The 16,250-nt window shown below is 36.3% G+C and overlaps 1 protein-coding gene across 1 annotated transcript in view; it reads right to left on the reverse strand.

Annotated features, from left to right (window-relative positions):
• Positions 1–16,250, reverse strand: part of MYO6 (myosin VI) — a 143,436-nt gene that overhangs the window by 78,192 nt on the left and 48,994 nt on the right. The window contains 2 exon segments of the mRNA XM_021693673.2: positions 2,378–2,447; positions 7,061–7,202. Coding sequence (XP_021549348.1) covers positions 2,378–2,447; positions 7,061–7,177 — 187 coding nt within the window. The 5' untranslated portion in view covers positions 7,178–7,202.

A 16,250-nucleotide genomic window follows, 5' to 3' on the forward strand; every position in this document is an offset into this window, starting at 1 on the left:
CTAAACCACTCCCCCTTCTCTCACCTTCCTCTGAACTACCATTCTGAAATACCATTTACCTTTCAACGTCTTAATAAAATGAAATACCTTGAGTAGTGCAATTTAAGAGGAAGACCCTTGTGTCCGTTGGCAGATATTTCACAACTTAGGGATTCATTTAGTTTCATTAAAAGATATTCATGATAAGGCTGGGGGTGTGTGCAGAAGGAAGTAAAGAAATGAGAGCAAGTCGTCATTCACATGTTAGTATGGCCTTATATTATTAGCTTTTTCAGGGGAACATACTGTGGAATTAGGAATTCTAACTTAAAGGAAGCAGAGAGAATATCATATAACCATGTTTTAAAATATTAATTTAAGAAATGGATTAAAAAAATTCAAAACCATTTATTATGTTTAGCTACATGCAGATATGTAAACAAAAAACATTATTTTAATATACGAAAAGGATTAATTTGTAGTTCTGAATGTTCCAGCAAGTTTTAACAGAAAAGAATCATTTCTCTGATTTTAAATACTATAGAATCTCATTCTTTTATTTCTTTCCTTTTTTTTTTTTGGTTCTGATTACTGTTCAGGAAAATATTATGATACAAATTCTCCAGCAATTCTGGAAAGAAACTCTACATTTTTTTTCCTCAATCTCCTACACCTAATAATAACAGCTACCATTTGAGACTGTTAGAGGTCAGGCACTGCACCAAGCATTTTAAATATGTCATCTCTACACGTGCAACATATACATTATTACTATTACTCCAAATTTAACATGAGAAGCTCAAAGAGGAGAGATAAATTGACCACAAGCACACAGCTTCCTAACAGCACAGTCAGAATCTGAACTCAGGCTCTCCCTGAGTCCCTGGCTCTCCCTTACTCCACTATTCCACGTTGTCCCATCCACATATGGGGACCTCACAGGCTTACGCAAATGTGAACTCCAAAGAAAAATCAACAAGGACAAAATACATTCCTTTCTCTTACTTTTTTCTTTTTTTTTTTAAGATTTTTTTTTAAGATTTTATTTATTTGACAGAGAGAGACACAGCGAGAGAGGGAACACAAACAGGGGGAGTGGGAGAGGGAGAAGCAGGCTTCCCGCTGAGCAGGAGCCCGAGGCGGGGCTCGATCCCAGGACCCCGGGATCAAGACCTGAGCTGAAGGCAGACGCTTAACGACTGAGCCACCCAGGCACCCCCCTTTTTTTTTTAAGATTTTAAGTACTCTCTACACCCAGTGTGGGGCTCAAACCCACAACCCCGAGATCAAGAAATGCATGCTCTACCAACTAAACCAGCCAGGAGTCCCTTTTTTCTTTAAATGGAGAGTTTTTAATGTCAGATACCATTAATGATAACCAAGCAACGGGACATGATTCTTAAAACACTGCCAAATAGGGGTGCATGGGTGGCTCAGTTGGTTAAGTGTTCAATTCTTGATTTCAGCTCAGGTCATGATTTCAGGGTCATGAGACTGAACCCCACTCGGAGCCCTGTGACTCCTGCGGGGAGTCTGCTTCTCTCCCTCTCTCTTTCCCTCTGTCCCTCCCCCAGCTTGCATGGCTCTCTCTCTAAAATAAGTAAGTCTTTAAAAAAAATATTGCCAAATAAAAACTGAAACTGCTTAACCTTGAAAATGTAAGAATAAACATGGTCTGGTCACCAAATATGCTCAGATAAAATACAATGTTCTAAAATCAATTTTTCAATTAGTACTTATTATACTTCTTTTTAATGTTGGTTTCCCTTAAACAGTGACATTAAATGGGTCCTCTTGATTCAACTTCCAAATTACTGAACCACATATACTACTATAAAAACTATCTGGGGCGCCTGGGTGGCTCAGTTGGTTGAGCGACTGCCTTCGGCTCAGGTCATGATCCTGGAGTCCCTGGATCGAGTCCCGCATCAGGCTCCCTGCTCGGCGGGGAGTCTGCTTCTCCCTCTGACCCTCCCCTGTCTCATGCTCTCTCTCTCTCTATCTCATTCTCTCTCTCAAATAAATAAATAAAATCTTTAAAAAAATAAAATAAAATAAAATAAAAACTTTCTGATTCTAGATGAGCTTCAAAATAACTCCTTCAGAACTGTTAAGAGATTTTTGGTTCAGGCTTCATAGTAAATTATTACCGTTTCCCACATTTACACAACTGAGGTAACACTAAAATGACATTCAAGACTCTTTCACCAAAGTGCAAATGCGAGACAATAATGAATTCAGGACTTTTGAGCTCCCCCATTCACATGAACCTTCATATCAAAAGGCTACGTTTCTTCTGAACCAGTAGAGTATACCAAGTAATATAACCACTAATTTACTTTTTGGAAGGATAGCTTCCTTTTCTGTGCTTAGAACTATTTTTTAACCTGATACTTACAATTATCTTCCACATTTTTTTTGCTGTCATCTTCTGCAGGGAACACTTGGTTTATGAGAGCCAAAAATGTCTAACAAACAAAACAAGAGCTCATTAAACTAGAAGCTTATAAACAGTAAGAAAAATAAAGGAGCTTAATTGGCCTCATACCTTGTAATAATGGCAACAGTATACTCTTCATTAAAATGTAATACAAGATCCTTCTATTTAATAAGTCACTAACCCAAAAAGAGTATAATAACTTTACTCAAATATTATCCACTTTACCATGAACATGAAATCAATAATGGAAATCAATAAAAAACATCCTGTGCTCTAACGCCTAGCTAGAATGGGGCAAAACAAGAAGTATGTTAATATTAAATTTACATGGTATGTACTTTAACAACTTTTTAAAAAATTTTTAATGTTTGTATATAAAGCAGTTTTATTGTTTAAAAAAAGTACATTCAATTAGATATACCAACAGAACAGACTATTATTTAATTAATGCTACTGTGTGAGTAAAACATATTAGACCCAAATTCCTGTATAGAAATGTATCAGAAATATAAACAGTATCCAAAACTATTTGGTCTATAAAATTACAGATATCCATGAATAAGTCTGTATTTATTATACCACTTAAATGCTATGGTAGAAACTCTAGAATTAAGATAGTATCTTGCAAGAGAGAATAAATGATCTCAAATTACATCTAAAGAGTATTAAATTTTATTCATGTCATTCTAACAGTCATCTATAAATTTATACTTCTCAATTACAATTACTCTTGTGGTTGAAGTTTCCATCTATATCAAGTAAAACTCTAAGGAAAAATGTTCAATTATTTTAAAATAATATTTATAGGTCTACATTTGTGCATATATGCCAGAGTATAAGACAAGACTACTGCTATAGTTTACAGAGTAAAATCCAGGCCACTGATACTACCTTAATTCAAAGTCACACCCAAATTAGAAACCGGTTATGCCTAAAAACTCTGGAAGTTACTTATTTGGAACCCAGCACACATGTTATAAATGTGCAATGATTTACAAGATAGATCATAAAATCAGAACTGATCCATAATGTACATTAAGTATATTAATGGCAATATAAAACAATCTACAATTTCCAGCAATGATTCTGTAGGAAAATGCATTCAAAAATAACTGCTCATGTCACAGATATTAGCCTTTTCACAGCTGTGGCAAAGGGGGTAAGGACTCCCCAGGCCCCAGCTTTTGGTTCTATCTTGTTAGGAGCCACATCAAATATAAGAGGATCCAGAAAGTGGGGCAGCAGTGGAGGACAACAAATTCCTCAAATGGGAAGGTTAAGAGCAGGGGTAAAAGGCCAGTAATGAATCCTAAAAGATAGTTTCTCTCCCTCCTTCATCCCCCAATTATCACCAGCCCTCATCTTCTTCTCCCTTTTACTGCCTACTCAGTGAGAAAGAAAATTTGTCTCATTAAAGCAATTGTTTTCTTTTAGAGGGAGGATGCATTTTTCTCCTATCAGGGGAAGATCACATAACAAAGCACACATTGATCACCAGCAGTAAACATCTACCACACATCAAACACAGCACATCAAGCTCCAATGACAAAACGAACAAATAGGAGTCTCTGCATTTGAGAATACAGTCTGGTAGGGAGGGGGAGAGAAATGTACACAAATATCTGATAAAATATTACAGGCAGCTAAGAATTTTTAGCACTCCTCCAAAGAAGAAATAATCAACAGTAAATTCTACTGCATGGGAGGAGGAGGAAGAGACTGGATATCTGTGGAAAAACTTCATAAAGGAGGTGACCTCAGTCTTAAGAGATAAATAATATTTGCTAAGCAAAAAGCTATGGAGAGTGACAAAAGGAGCACTGTGAGCAAGGACACAAAGCACCCAAAACCACCTGGTTCATGGTGAAGGCGTGATAAATACTGGAGAGGAAAGATGGAAGAAAAGGAGAAACAGACACACAAGAATAATCATATGGCAAGAGTATGAGGAGGAGACTGTTGATTGATAAAAGATAATACTAGCAAAGTAGAGAGAAAAAGAAAATGTGGACCCTTAATATGCCATAGAGTTAGAGCTTTAGCCTGATTTCCAGTCTGCTGCATATAGAACATGAAATCAATTTAGAGGTTCAAGACAGCATTTTCAACAGCATAAAAGATATTAAAAAATATCAGAATGCATCACATGTGATAAGGATGTTTCACTTATGAATATGCATATACATGCATAATACACATACTTGTTGACATATATAATCTATTTCTTATAAATATATACACATGCACAAAACACATATCAAATGCAATGTAAAATCCATTTTCTTACTATTGGTCACAATCAAAAAATTTTTAAAGCCATTACTATCATCAAAGACATGGTCCCTACCAGAGCTAGTAATTCCCTCTTCCATGCTTCTACTATATCAGCAAACAGATCTACTTGACTTGTCCATCACTTTATGCACTTAATTCCTTAATATTTAAAAGATGATGATCTCTCTACCATGAATTACCTAAGCAAAAGACTGCTACTCATATGGATCTTTTCAACTATATGGTTATTATGACATGTTATAGTTTATTAAGACCCTGATCAGAGAGTAGGAGAAAAAATTAAAATTAGAAGCAATCCCTGAGAATTTGTTAACTTCCAAAAAATTTTTATGGAAAGAAGCTTCTTAGTTTATAGAATTACCTACAGATCCATAAAATTTTCATAATGCCACAATTTAAATTTGAAGTGCTTTTATTGCTTCTATGTATGTACTGACTAACACTATTAAGGCAAAAGTTCAAAGCACACAAAAGATTTAAAATATGAAAAAACATATACTCATAAATCAAGTTTCCTCTATGCCTGAATTGAATTATTTTGTCACCTGTGGATATAACAAAATATATACAACAGAATATACCTAGGAAATAATACTTTTCATTTCATTGTAGCCTTCTGATTTACTGTGCTTATAAAATGTGTTACATAAAAATGAAAAAAGACTTTGAAGGATACTGAAAGGCTCACTAAATTTCTATAACCCTAAATATACTACTTTGACATACTAATTATTTTCAATTAAACGTTCTTGAGAAACAGCAGGTGCAAGAAAGCCATTCTCACCCTCCTTTTTATCCCTGAAATCAGAAGATAAAATTCCTATGTGAAAAGTGCCCTCCCTGTACCAGGAAGAAAGAAGACATTCTTATCACCAGAGACGGGGAATCAAGGCCAAGAGAAATCTATATAAACTCTGTCACACTAACTCTTATCTTCCTAATTACTTTACCACAATGTACTGCCCCTAACCCAAACCCCTTTGTCTTATCAATTCTTCACAAATTTATTGTTTCTTTGTCAAAAAGGTATAAAAGCTTTCTGCTCCGGTCCCTTCTTTGGATCTTCATTCTCTTGTGAAGGTTCCAATATACACACAAAAATGGTATGCTTTTCTACTGTGAATCTGTCTTATATCGGTTTTATTCTTAGGTCTAGCCAGAGACCTGAAAGAGTAGAGGAAAATTTTCCCTCCCCTACAGATTCAAATATATGAAAATAATTGAGCTTATTCCTTAACTCTGTCATTCTTTGAACATGTAAGGCATTGTAAGTATAAGTACAAAGAGGTACTTGTTAATAAGAGGAAAAACTAGAAACACTTTGTGTTTTCTTTCCTGAGAATATCTTTAATTGGCCTCCTCTAACACAGCACATTGTATATTATGCATTTAGGTTCCTGGGTTGTTTACAGTAACAGAATAGTTTTCTCTGTGAAAAGACCTCATGAGAGATCCACCTTGTTTTTCTAAGGTTCCCAGAAGGATAGCCGTCACATGGCATTAGTTAACCATGTATCAGTAGAATATAAATTATTCACGAACAGTCTCAGAGTCTAAAGTAAACAGAAATGACATCAACATATTTAATTTAGTCAGAAGATCTGTTTAACAGGAGTATTTATTGAACTGAAAACTGTGAAGTTCTCCCACAACAACAGACCTTATAGTCCCCATGAAGACTCAAAGAGACTCCTGATCACATTTTCCCCAAACTCTCATTTTGTAATACTGTCTACTCTAAGCTTAAGAAGAAATAGATGCCATGTGTACAAAATTAAAGTATGCTTTTGTGTTTTAAAAACTATCATTATAATGAAAATATTAGTAATAATAGATGGGTTTGTTAGACTTAAGTATCTTAAAAAAGAGACAACTATCTTTATTTAATAGAAATATATTTACTCCAATCCCATGCTAATAAATTTAAGTAAATAAAAGGCTTAAAAAATCATCTAGAAGCTAAAGCAAAAAGCAAAACTTGATAAAATAATCCCATTCACTTTTCATATTTTTGTTTTATAACATGTTGACTACATCACAGATATATTAGCTTTAGCAATACAGCATAAGGAATAAAAATATTATTGTTCATATTTTCTCATACAGCTATTTCTTAAGAATGAGATAATAAAAGGCTCACTAGATTTCTGTCCGATTTTATGATAGGACACCACTTTTTCCCTAGGATATATACTTAAACAATAATTAAATAACTCACTAGAAAACTAAGATTCACTTACCAGAAAATTGCTTTCCCTTATACTGTGCTAGGACTATCTATTTCATTAAGAAGGGAGAGATCTATAGAAAAAAATCAAATTTTGAAATCTCAGCTGAGAAACTCACCTTGCCTTTTTGGTTCAAGGGTTCAATTGTTAAGCTGTCAGGGCCAATATCTACAATATTGCCCATCTGAAATCCATCTGTAGGGTGTGGCGCCCAAACAGGCTTTCCATCCTCCATTTTTGAAAGGAGTGTCCACTATCTCCTGTTTGAAAGGAACAAATAAAACCACATGAATAACTTTGGAAATAAAAAATAAATAACATATCTTTTTAGAAAGCTAACATGTAAGTTGCCATTCATAGAAACACATGTCGGCCCCTGCCACAGGTAATCCTGACCCCTTTTATCCACCTTTAGATAAGGACCACGCAGAGACCACCCCTCAGGTAACATCTGCTCTCCTACTGCCTTCCTTCAACCGTGATTGCAGTGGAGTACTACACTTTGAGCAGTACAGAAATCGGGAGAAACAGTCATAGTTTTTACTTATTGCCCCAGTGTAGCTGATAAAAACACTTCCTTTTATTACCTAAAGTATTCTGAATCACACAATAAATTAAACAGTTGTCCCAGGAATAGATGTTATTGTGTAGAGTTAACTAAGAGTTTAACAAAAGTCATCTTAAACCTGAAGAGATAAAAATGAGACATGTGAAAGACTACCTCCCCTGAGAAACTTACCCCGACAATTTGAGACTACAGGGATGCTTTACCCATGTGGCTCCCTATATGTACCCTCACAGAACCACTCAGCATACTGTTTTTTTTTTGACTGAAGTAAAACTTATACACAGTGAAATGTACAAATCCTATGTATACAAGTTGGTGAGTTTCGACAAATACATATACCCATTTAACAAACACCACAATCAATATGTAGAGCATTTCCATCATCCCCTGGAAGTTCCCTTATGGTCAATCCCTAACCTCCATAGAGACCCAATGTTCTGATTTGTCTCATCACAGATTAATTTTTGCCTTTTCTTGAACTTCATATAAATGAAATCTTACAGCTTTTATGTGTGGCTTCTTTCACTCACCAAAATGTTGATGTTCAACCATGTTGTTGCATATACTAGCCCACTGAACAATTATACCACAATTGTTTACCTACTGTCCTACTGATGGACACTGAGATTGTGAATTCTAATTTTTCAAGTGTTCTTATAAAGCTTCTTTTATGCTTAGCACTGTCATATCTAACATTTATAATTCATCCCAAAGGGTTCATGACATGTAAAATATTTAATTTTAATGAGCTCGGATTCTATGAGACTAATGTGTAATAGTGAATTGGCTAGTGAGTGATCCCGGATGTTCTAGTTTCAGCATCTCAGTGGGAACTTATTTTTCATTACTTATCTATATTTAAAGAAGAGTTGATGCACATACCATAAACTCTCCTCTTTTGTGGCATTTGTAAATCTGGGATTTCCCATGTGGATGCTCTCAGGTCTATTCTCTCCTGAAAGTCAAGGATGTGTAGTATGTAGTTCAGTCAAAAAGCTGCTAACTACTGGCATGTTTGCAATGTGCTTCTTGGTTAATACCTTTTATGCCATGACTATACAGTGGGATTTGCTTTCCCCAAGGAGCAAATGCTATTAGGTTTACATGTAATTCCAAGTTAAGAAATTAAATGAAGATTCTCCAGAGAAGTGAATCAGTAACACTGCTTCAGACTTACCACACCTACATCTACACACTTTACCTAAATAATTCTATGTAGTCCCATGGCTTTAAGTCCCATCTTTAGGTGAGTGATGCCCAAATTTATTGCTCTAGCCCAGAACACCACTCAGTTGAGTTCCCAGATGTTCATGTGCCTACTGGACAACTTCCCATGGGTATATCTAAAAGATGTAACATTGTTATGATTATATTGTTACTCTTCTCCACCACCCCAGCCTGTTCTTCCTTATATCAGTAAATGCACCAACACTCAATTCAAATCAAACATGGGGTCATCCTCAATTCTTCCAGCTCCCTGCAAATTCGTATCACTCCCCTAAACCTGTCAACTCTACCTCTAATAGGCATCTCATTTTCACCCATTTCTTTATATTGCCTCTGTCATCCTAGTTAAAACCAACATGTTCTTTTACCAGACTTCTGTAATTAACTTAAGCTGCCTATTGCTGCTACTCTTGCCAATCTGCATGGATCACCAGAAATCCTAATGAAAGGTAAATCTGATCATGTCATCCCTATTCCATCAGGGCATGAACTAGTCCTCTCTGTGTTCCCAAGGCCCAACACAGAGCAGGCAACTTAATAGTCACTGAGTGAATGAATGAATTGTGCACACAGTTTCGAAGAGTAAAAGGAGATGGTGAACTAAAAAGAGTTGAAAGGTCTTAAAAACCTAAGCTTGAAACTAAGCTCTACCACTATCTGACTAGCTCTTAAGCAAGTTACTTAATCTCGCTGATCATTATCTTTATCCTTACCAATAAGTGGTATCACTTACCTTACAGAATTGCTATGAGGATTTAGTGACAAAATTGAGATCATCATTCTAATGGTACCCAACAGATACTAGTCATGCTGTTCCCACTTATTTTTCCCAATACCTGCTATTTGAAGCCACCAGTAAATTTTACAAAAATGGTCTTGTTATTCTTCTAAGTACAGAAGGAAATTACAGAATAGTCATGAAATATCATTAAGAATAATTAAGTATCTGAAAAAAAAAATCACAGCAAAATCCTCAAAGTCTAAAAAAATGGCAAATTCCCTTGAACTATTCAAATTGCTTTCCCATTCTGAACCATTTGCTGCAACTTCCCAGTTAAGACAACAGACTTAAAGGCACACAACTAATGTTGCTCCTTCATCAAATCCCTAAATCTACAGTAAAGTGATTCTTTAAAAAGAAATCAGTCCACAAGGATGAGAAAAAACAAAGAGGAGACAATAGCAACAGTACTTTGGAAGTTGGAAAGCAGATGGTTGAGAGGCAACTGACTCAGCAAACCTGAGAGAGCTGAATCTCAAGTCAGGAATAGGGAAAGATGGAAGACAACTCAAATTTTACCACTGACTTTCAAAAGAAATAGTAACTATACTGCAAAGACACTTCTAGAACCAAGAGTGAAAAGAGAGGGTCTAACATAAGAAAGACTAGGTGAAAGTTGTTTAAGAAAGAGATTTCCTGGGGCATCTGGGTGGCTCAGTCGTTAAGCATCTGCCTTCAGCTCAGGTCATGATCCCAGGGTCCTGGGATCGAGCCCCGCATCGGGCTCCCTGGTCAGCGGGAAGCCTGCTTCTGCCTCTCCCACTCCTCCTGGTTGTGTTCCCTCTCTCGCTGTGTCTCTCTCTGTGTCAAATAAATAAATTAAATCTTTTAAAAAAAAAAAAAAGAAAGAGATTTCCTAATACCACCAACAGGCACATACTCCACATTGCTAGGCAAATACATCCCCACTCCCATCACTACCCCAAGAGAAGCTTCAAGGTTATTATTCTCTGGAAAAGACATTCTCTGGAATGAAAAATGCCAGAACATTTAAGAGTATATATATAAAAATGACCACAGACTGGGCGCCTGGGTGGCTCAGTCACTAGGCGTCTACCTTCGGCTCAGGTCATGATCCCAGGGGCCTGGGATCGAGCCCCGCATCGGGCTCCCGGCTCAGCAGGGAGTCTGCTTCTCCCTCTACCCTTCCCTCCCTGCTCGTGATCTCTCTCACACTCTCTCTCTCTCAAATAAATAAAATCTTTAGAAAACAAATGACCACAAGCTGAAAAAATTCTCTCCTCGACCAAACTTTAATTAGGCTCCTCTGAGCCTGCTTCTTGATGAGGCTGTGGCACTAGGCCTTCCATGTCTGTCCCAGCCTTTTTGGGTCTGCACAGGTCAGTTTTAGCAAGACTCCTGATGAGCGAATTTGGAGAAATTCCCTCTCCCTGGGTATCTGATCAAGTTTTTCATCCCCTAACTTTGATGTATAAATCCTTGAACTGCCTTCAAGAATCTCCCATCCTTGCTGTTTTCTCTTAGTTAATTTGGATCCACTGATCCCCTTACTCTGCTTATTGGCTATAATCCCCAGCTGTCTTTGCTGTATTCAAAATTGAGCCCCATCTCTCTCCTCTATTGTATGTAATACCATTTGTTACAGATTGCAATGGACTTAATTTTGTTGTTCCCCCCAAAAAATTTGTATTTTTTAATATGTGAACACTAACTCTTAATATGACTATATTTGGAGATGTGGCTTTTAGGAGGTAATGAGGTTAATGACATCATAAGCATGAGATCCTGATACAATAGGACTAGTGATCTTATGAAAAGAGGAAAAGAGATCTCAGATCCCTCTATCCCCCACCCCCCCCCAATGGCCATGTAATTACACAGCAAGATGGTGGCCATCTGAAAGCCAAAAAGAGAGTCCTCGTTAGAACTCAACCATGCTGGTACCCTGATCTCAGACTTCCTGCCCCCAAAACTGTGAGAAAATAAATTTCTGTTTTAAGACATCCAATCTATGGCATTTTGTTATGGCAGACCAAACAGACTAATACACTCCTACTGCAATAATCCTGAATGGTCTTTCTTGTCATTTTAACAAGTGTTGAAATAATTTTCCTTTAATGATATAACAGCAGAAATGAAATATTCACTAGAAGGTATAAAAAATAAAGCTGAGGCAATTTTTCGGAAAGCCAAGAAAAAAGAGATGGGGGAAGATATGAAAATGAGACAAATAAGATTAAGCATCAAAATATCAGGAACAACAGACATCCTGACCCCTCAAAAAAGAGAAATGAGAAAACTAAAATGTCCAAAGAAACTGAACTGAAAGGCATGATTTTCTAGAGTCTAGCCAAAATGCCCATTAAGTCCTCAATACAATAACTGGGAAAAACACACACACATACACAAAGACACTATGTCAAATATCAGAACACCAGGAATAAAGAGAAGATGCAATACATATCTAGAGAAATCAGAAGAAAAAAACATGGGTCATATCCAAAGGATCATGAATCAAAATGACGTCAGCAACACTGAAGCAGGAAGTCAACAAAGCAATGTCTATAAAATTCCAAAGGAAAATTACTTCCAACTTAGAGCCCTGTACTTAGGCAAACAACCAGCCCAAATTGGAGCAGTATGACCCAAGAGATAGCCACGTTGAGCACTGTCATCAAAGACATCCACTGACCTTGGACCCCATGAAGCTGGCCTAGATTCTTACCTGAACTTGTCTTATTCTAACTATACTGATGATGTACTTGTGTCGGGAGAAACTGTGGACACTTCATATCCTCCCCTATTAAATTAAATATTATTTTCTACCTAGTGCATGGTTTATATTAGAATAAACCTCTTTTTTAATAAGGTTTCACTTGTTTTTAGAATCCTAAATAATTATAACAAATTATCCTTCAATAATGAAGTCCAATTTATTCATCCCACAAAAGACAAAATTATTTCACACATGTTACTCTTTGTTCCCAGAAAACCATTCAGAAAAAACCCACGCAATCAACATTCACACTCATTAAAGCATGTTTGCTTATGAAGAGTACTTAAAAAGACTGCAAAGGAAATTTTAAAAAGACATCTCAATTCCCGGTGCTATTATACTAGAAACCTTAAACACATTAAAGCCTGATTACATATACATATCATTGGAGTTAGGTCAGCAAATTTGAAATTCTTGAAAGTCCTTACGTTTTTCAGGAAAAGAACAAAAATATTTTACAATATGCCATCATCAACTAAAAATTATCTTGTTTTTAGAACTTAATTGACAACTGATATTTTTTAAGTAAGCATTATAATAATCTATAGAAGTACAGTTGACCCTTGAATAACATGGGTTTAAACTGCATGGGTCTACTTGTGGATTTTTTCAATAAATATATGGAAATTTTTTTGGAGATTTATAACAATTTGAAAAAACAGATAAACCACATAGCCTAGAAATACTAAAAAAATTAAGAAAAAGATATATCATGAATTTATAAAATATAGATACAAGTCTAATAAAATGTATGTAGATATTACTCTTACTTATCATTTGATACCATAAAATATATTTAAATCTACTTAACAAATCAAAATTTATCAAAATTTACACAAACACAGACCATACATGACACCATTCACAGTTGAGAGAACCATAAACAAACATACAGTATTGAATCATAACTACATAAAATTAATCATAGTGCATACTCTACTACTGTAATAATTTCATAACTACCTCCTGTTGCTATTGCAGTGAGCTCAAGTGTTGCAAGTATCCACTTACAATACCATGTGACACTAATCATCTCCCAATGAGCAGTTCATCTGTCCAGTACATTTTGTATTACAGTAAAAAGTGATCTCTTACAGTTCTCCCTATCAGTAAAGTTTGAGGGCAGTCTAAAGTTATATGCAGATTTCCAACTGTTGGGGTGGGAGTCAGCACCCCCAACCCCCATGTTTTTCAAGAGTCAACTGAAATCTATAGAAGCACTAAGTAATCTATAAAAGGCAATCTGTAGCCTTTCAGAGGCATGTTAACTTTTCATTTATTCTTTGTTTAAAAGTAAGAAGCACAGCACTGGAAGGCTCCCTGGGGACCAGACATATTAAAGGCTACAGTGACAAATAATACACATCCATATTCTTCGTTCTCAACAACTCCAGTGATAATCCCAAAAAACAACCCTGGGCCACAAACAAAACGGGTAGGCCCATACCACAAAATGTGAGCCGTCACCTACTCCTTTACCTTCAAAGATTACACTTCAAATATTATAGCTATGATTCATAACAATGCCTTATATTTTACTGTCTAGGGTATTAGGAATTGAATACTAGCTAAAGGTAATTTAGAGTTGGGCTGAAAGAGCCAGAATTTAAGATATCAAAAAGGAAGAAAGGAGTATTAAACAGAGTATACAGAACCCTTTTAAGTTTGCCTTCTACATAATTCATTCCATTAATTAATTACTTAGCCTCCTATTATGTATTACATACTGTTAAGTGCTGGAGATATAATGGTGAGCAAAAAGAGAGACAATCTGACCTTGTATAGCTTTCTTTTTTTTTTTTTTAATATTTTATTTTTAAGTAATCCCTACACCCAAATGTGAGGCTTGAACTCACAACCCCGAGATCAAGAGTCACATGCTTCACTGACTGAGCCAGCCAGGTACGCTGGCCTCATGCAGCTTTCTAACAGGAAAACAATCACCTGGAATAAGGCAGTAAAAAACAACTAGCCAAAATCCCTGCCCTCTGGGATCTTACATTCTAGTTGGGGGTAAGAGGGTGGCATAGATGTATCAAATTTGCCTTTTAAAAAGTCTACTCTATCATCTGGCCAGGCCCTGGCCTTGCAATCAAAAGAATCTTATGTGCACCTTTGGCACACAAGCGTTAAACTGGCAGCACTCTCATCTGTATCAGTATATCCTGAAGGCTATTAGCTTCTCTGGTGTGCGGATACTGTGAAAAAATGGGGCACCAGGTAACAGCTGGCTACAGTTGGTGCATTCTGTGTGTACCTAGAATAATCTTTCACTGAGCATTTCAGTTCCATAAGAACTTCTTTGTAGAACAAAATTCTCCAAAATATTTCAGCAGGGTTCCTTCTAGTCACTAAATTACCTTTGAAAAGGCCTTCCTAGAAAACATTTCCAAGTTAATCTTGTTCTGCTAGTTGTACAAAGTATGGGAATTATGTAATTGCTGTAATACTGGATAATGCATTCATTAACCATCAGTACTGAAATTTGCTATTATCTTGGTTTTATCAGCAATGACCATTCATTAACAATGGGGAGAAAATACCTATCACAAAGTCCAAACTCATGACAAAGAAATAAAGAGGGGCACAGCAGGAAGCCTGCTTCTCCCTCTGCTGCTCTCCCTGCTTCTGCTCTTTCTGTGTCAAATAAATTAAAAAATAGTAATAACCCTTTAAGGGAAAAGGATGTAAGAACAAATATTATTTTAGGATGCCACATTAAATCACCCCACTTTCCTATTATTGTTTATTTCTCCAAATGATATTTTTCTTTTTCATTGTACTTCTCTGATTAAAAATATTTTTAGGGGCACTGGGGTGGCACAGTCAAATTAATTAATAATTTAAAATTATTAATTAAAAATTAATTAAAGTAATTAAAATTAAAATAATAATACAATAAAATAAGAGGGGCGCCTGGGTGGCTCAGTTGGTTAAGCGGCTGCCTTCGGCTCAGGGCATGATCCCAGGGTCCTTGGACAGAGCTCCGCATCGGGCTCCCTGCTCAGTAAGGAGTCTGCTTCTCCCTCTCTCTCTCTGCCCCTCCACCCACTTGTGTGCTCTCTCAAATAAATAAAATCTTTTTAAAAAGATAATAATTTTATAAAATTAGAAACCATATCAAGATAATAAGATAAAAACTACCTCAATTTAAGAAGTCTGATATGCACTCATTTGTTTTTTTAATGAATATTTATTAAGCCCCCATCACACACAGGTCACTGTTTTAGCTTTAGATATTGATAAGAAAATAAAAGCTCTAGGGCGCCTGGGTGGCTCAGTTGGTTAAGCGACTGCCTTCGGCTCAGGTCATGATCCTGGAGTCCCTGGATCGAGTCCCGCATCGGGCTCCCTGCTCGGCAGGGAGTCTGCTTCTCCCTCGGACCCTCCCCCCTCTCATGTGCTTGCTCTCTCTCATTCTCTCTCTCTCAAATAAATAAATAAAATCTTAAAAAAAAAAAAAAAGAAAAGAAAAGCTCTAATGTTTCTCAGTCTACAACATCAAAAAAGACAAGAAATGTTGGGGCACCTAGGTGGCTCAGTCAGTTAAGCTTCTGCCTTCAGCCCAGGTCATGATCCCAGGGCAGGCTCCTTGCTCAGCAGGGAGCCTGCTTCTCCCTCTGCCTGCTGCTCCCCCTGTGTGTGCTCTCTCTCTGCCAAATGAATAAATAAAATCTAAAAAAAAAAAAAAAAAAAGAAATGTCTAAGTCAGCTATGACACTCTTTCTGGTTTTAATAGTAGTCAGTCCAACTGATCATAGCCATGATCCTGATGTACAGTTATACTGTACTTCCAAATACAGCCTCAGAAAGCCCAATGTATTGATTAATATTTAAAGCTAAGTCTATTACCATGTGATTCTTAGAAACAGGCTTAGAACACCAAATCTAACTTCAACTTAACTGGTACAGCTAAAATTAACTTGCCAACAAAAAAAGATTAAAAAAAATAAAAGCAAATATTTTATTGGTAAGTTCATTACATGGTTGTTAAG

The sequence above is a fragment of the Neomonachus schauinslandi genome, chromosome 8, assembly GCF_002201575.2.
Source record: "Neomonachus schauinslandi chromosome 8, ASM220157v2, whole genome shotgun sequence".
NCBI classification, from domain to species: domain Eukaryota; kingdom Metazoa; phylum Chordata; class Mammalia; order Carnivora; family Phocidae; genus Neomonachus; species Neomonachus schauinslandi.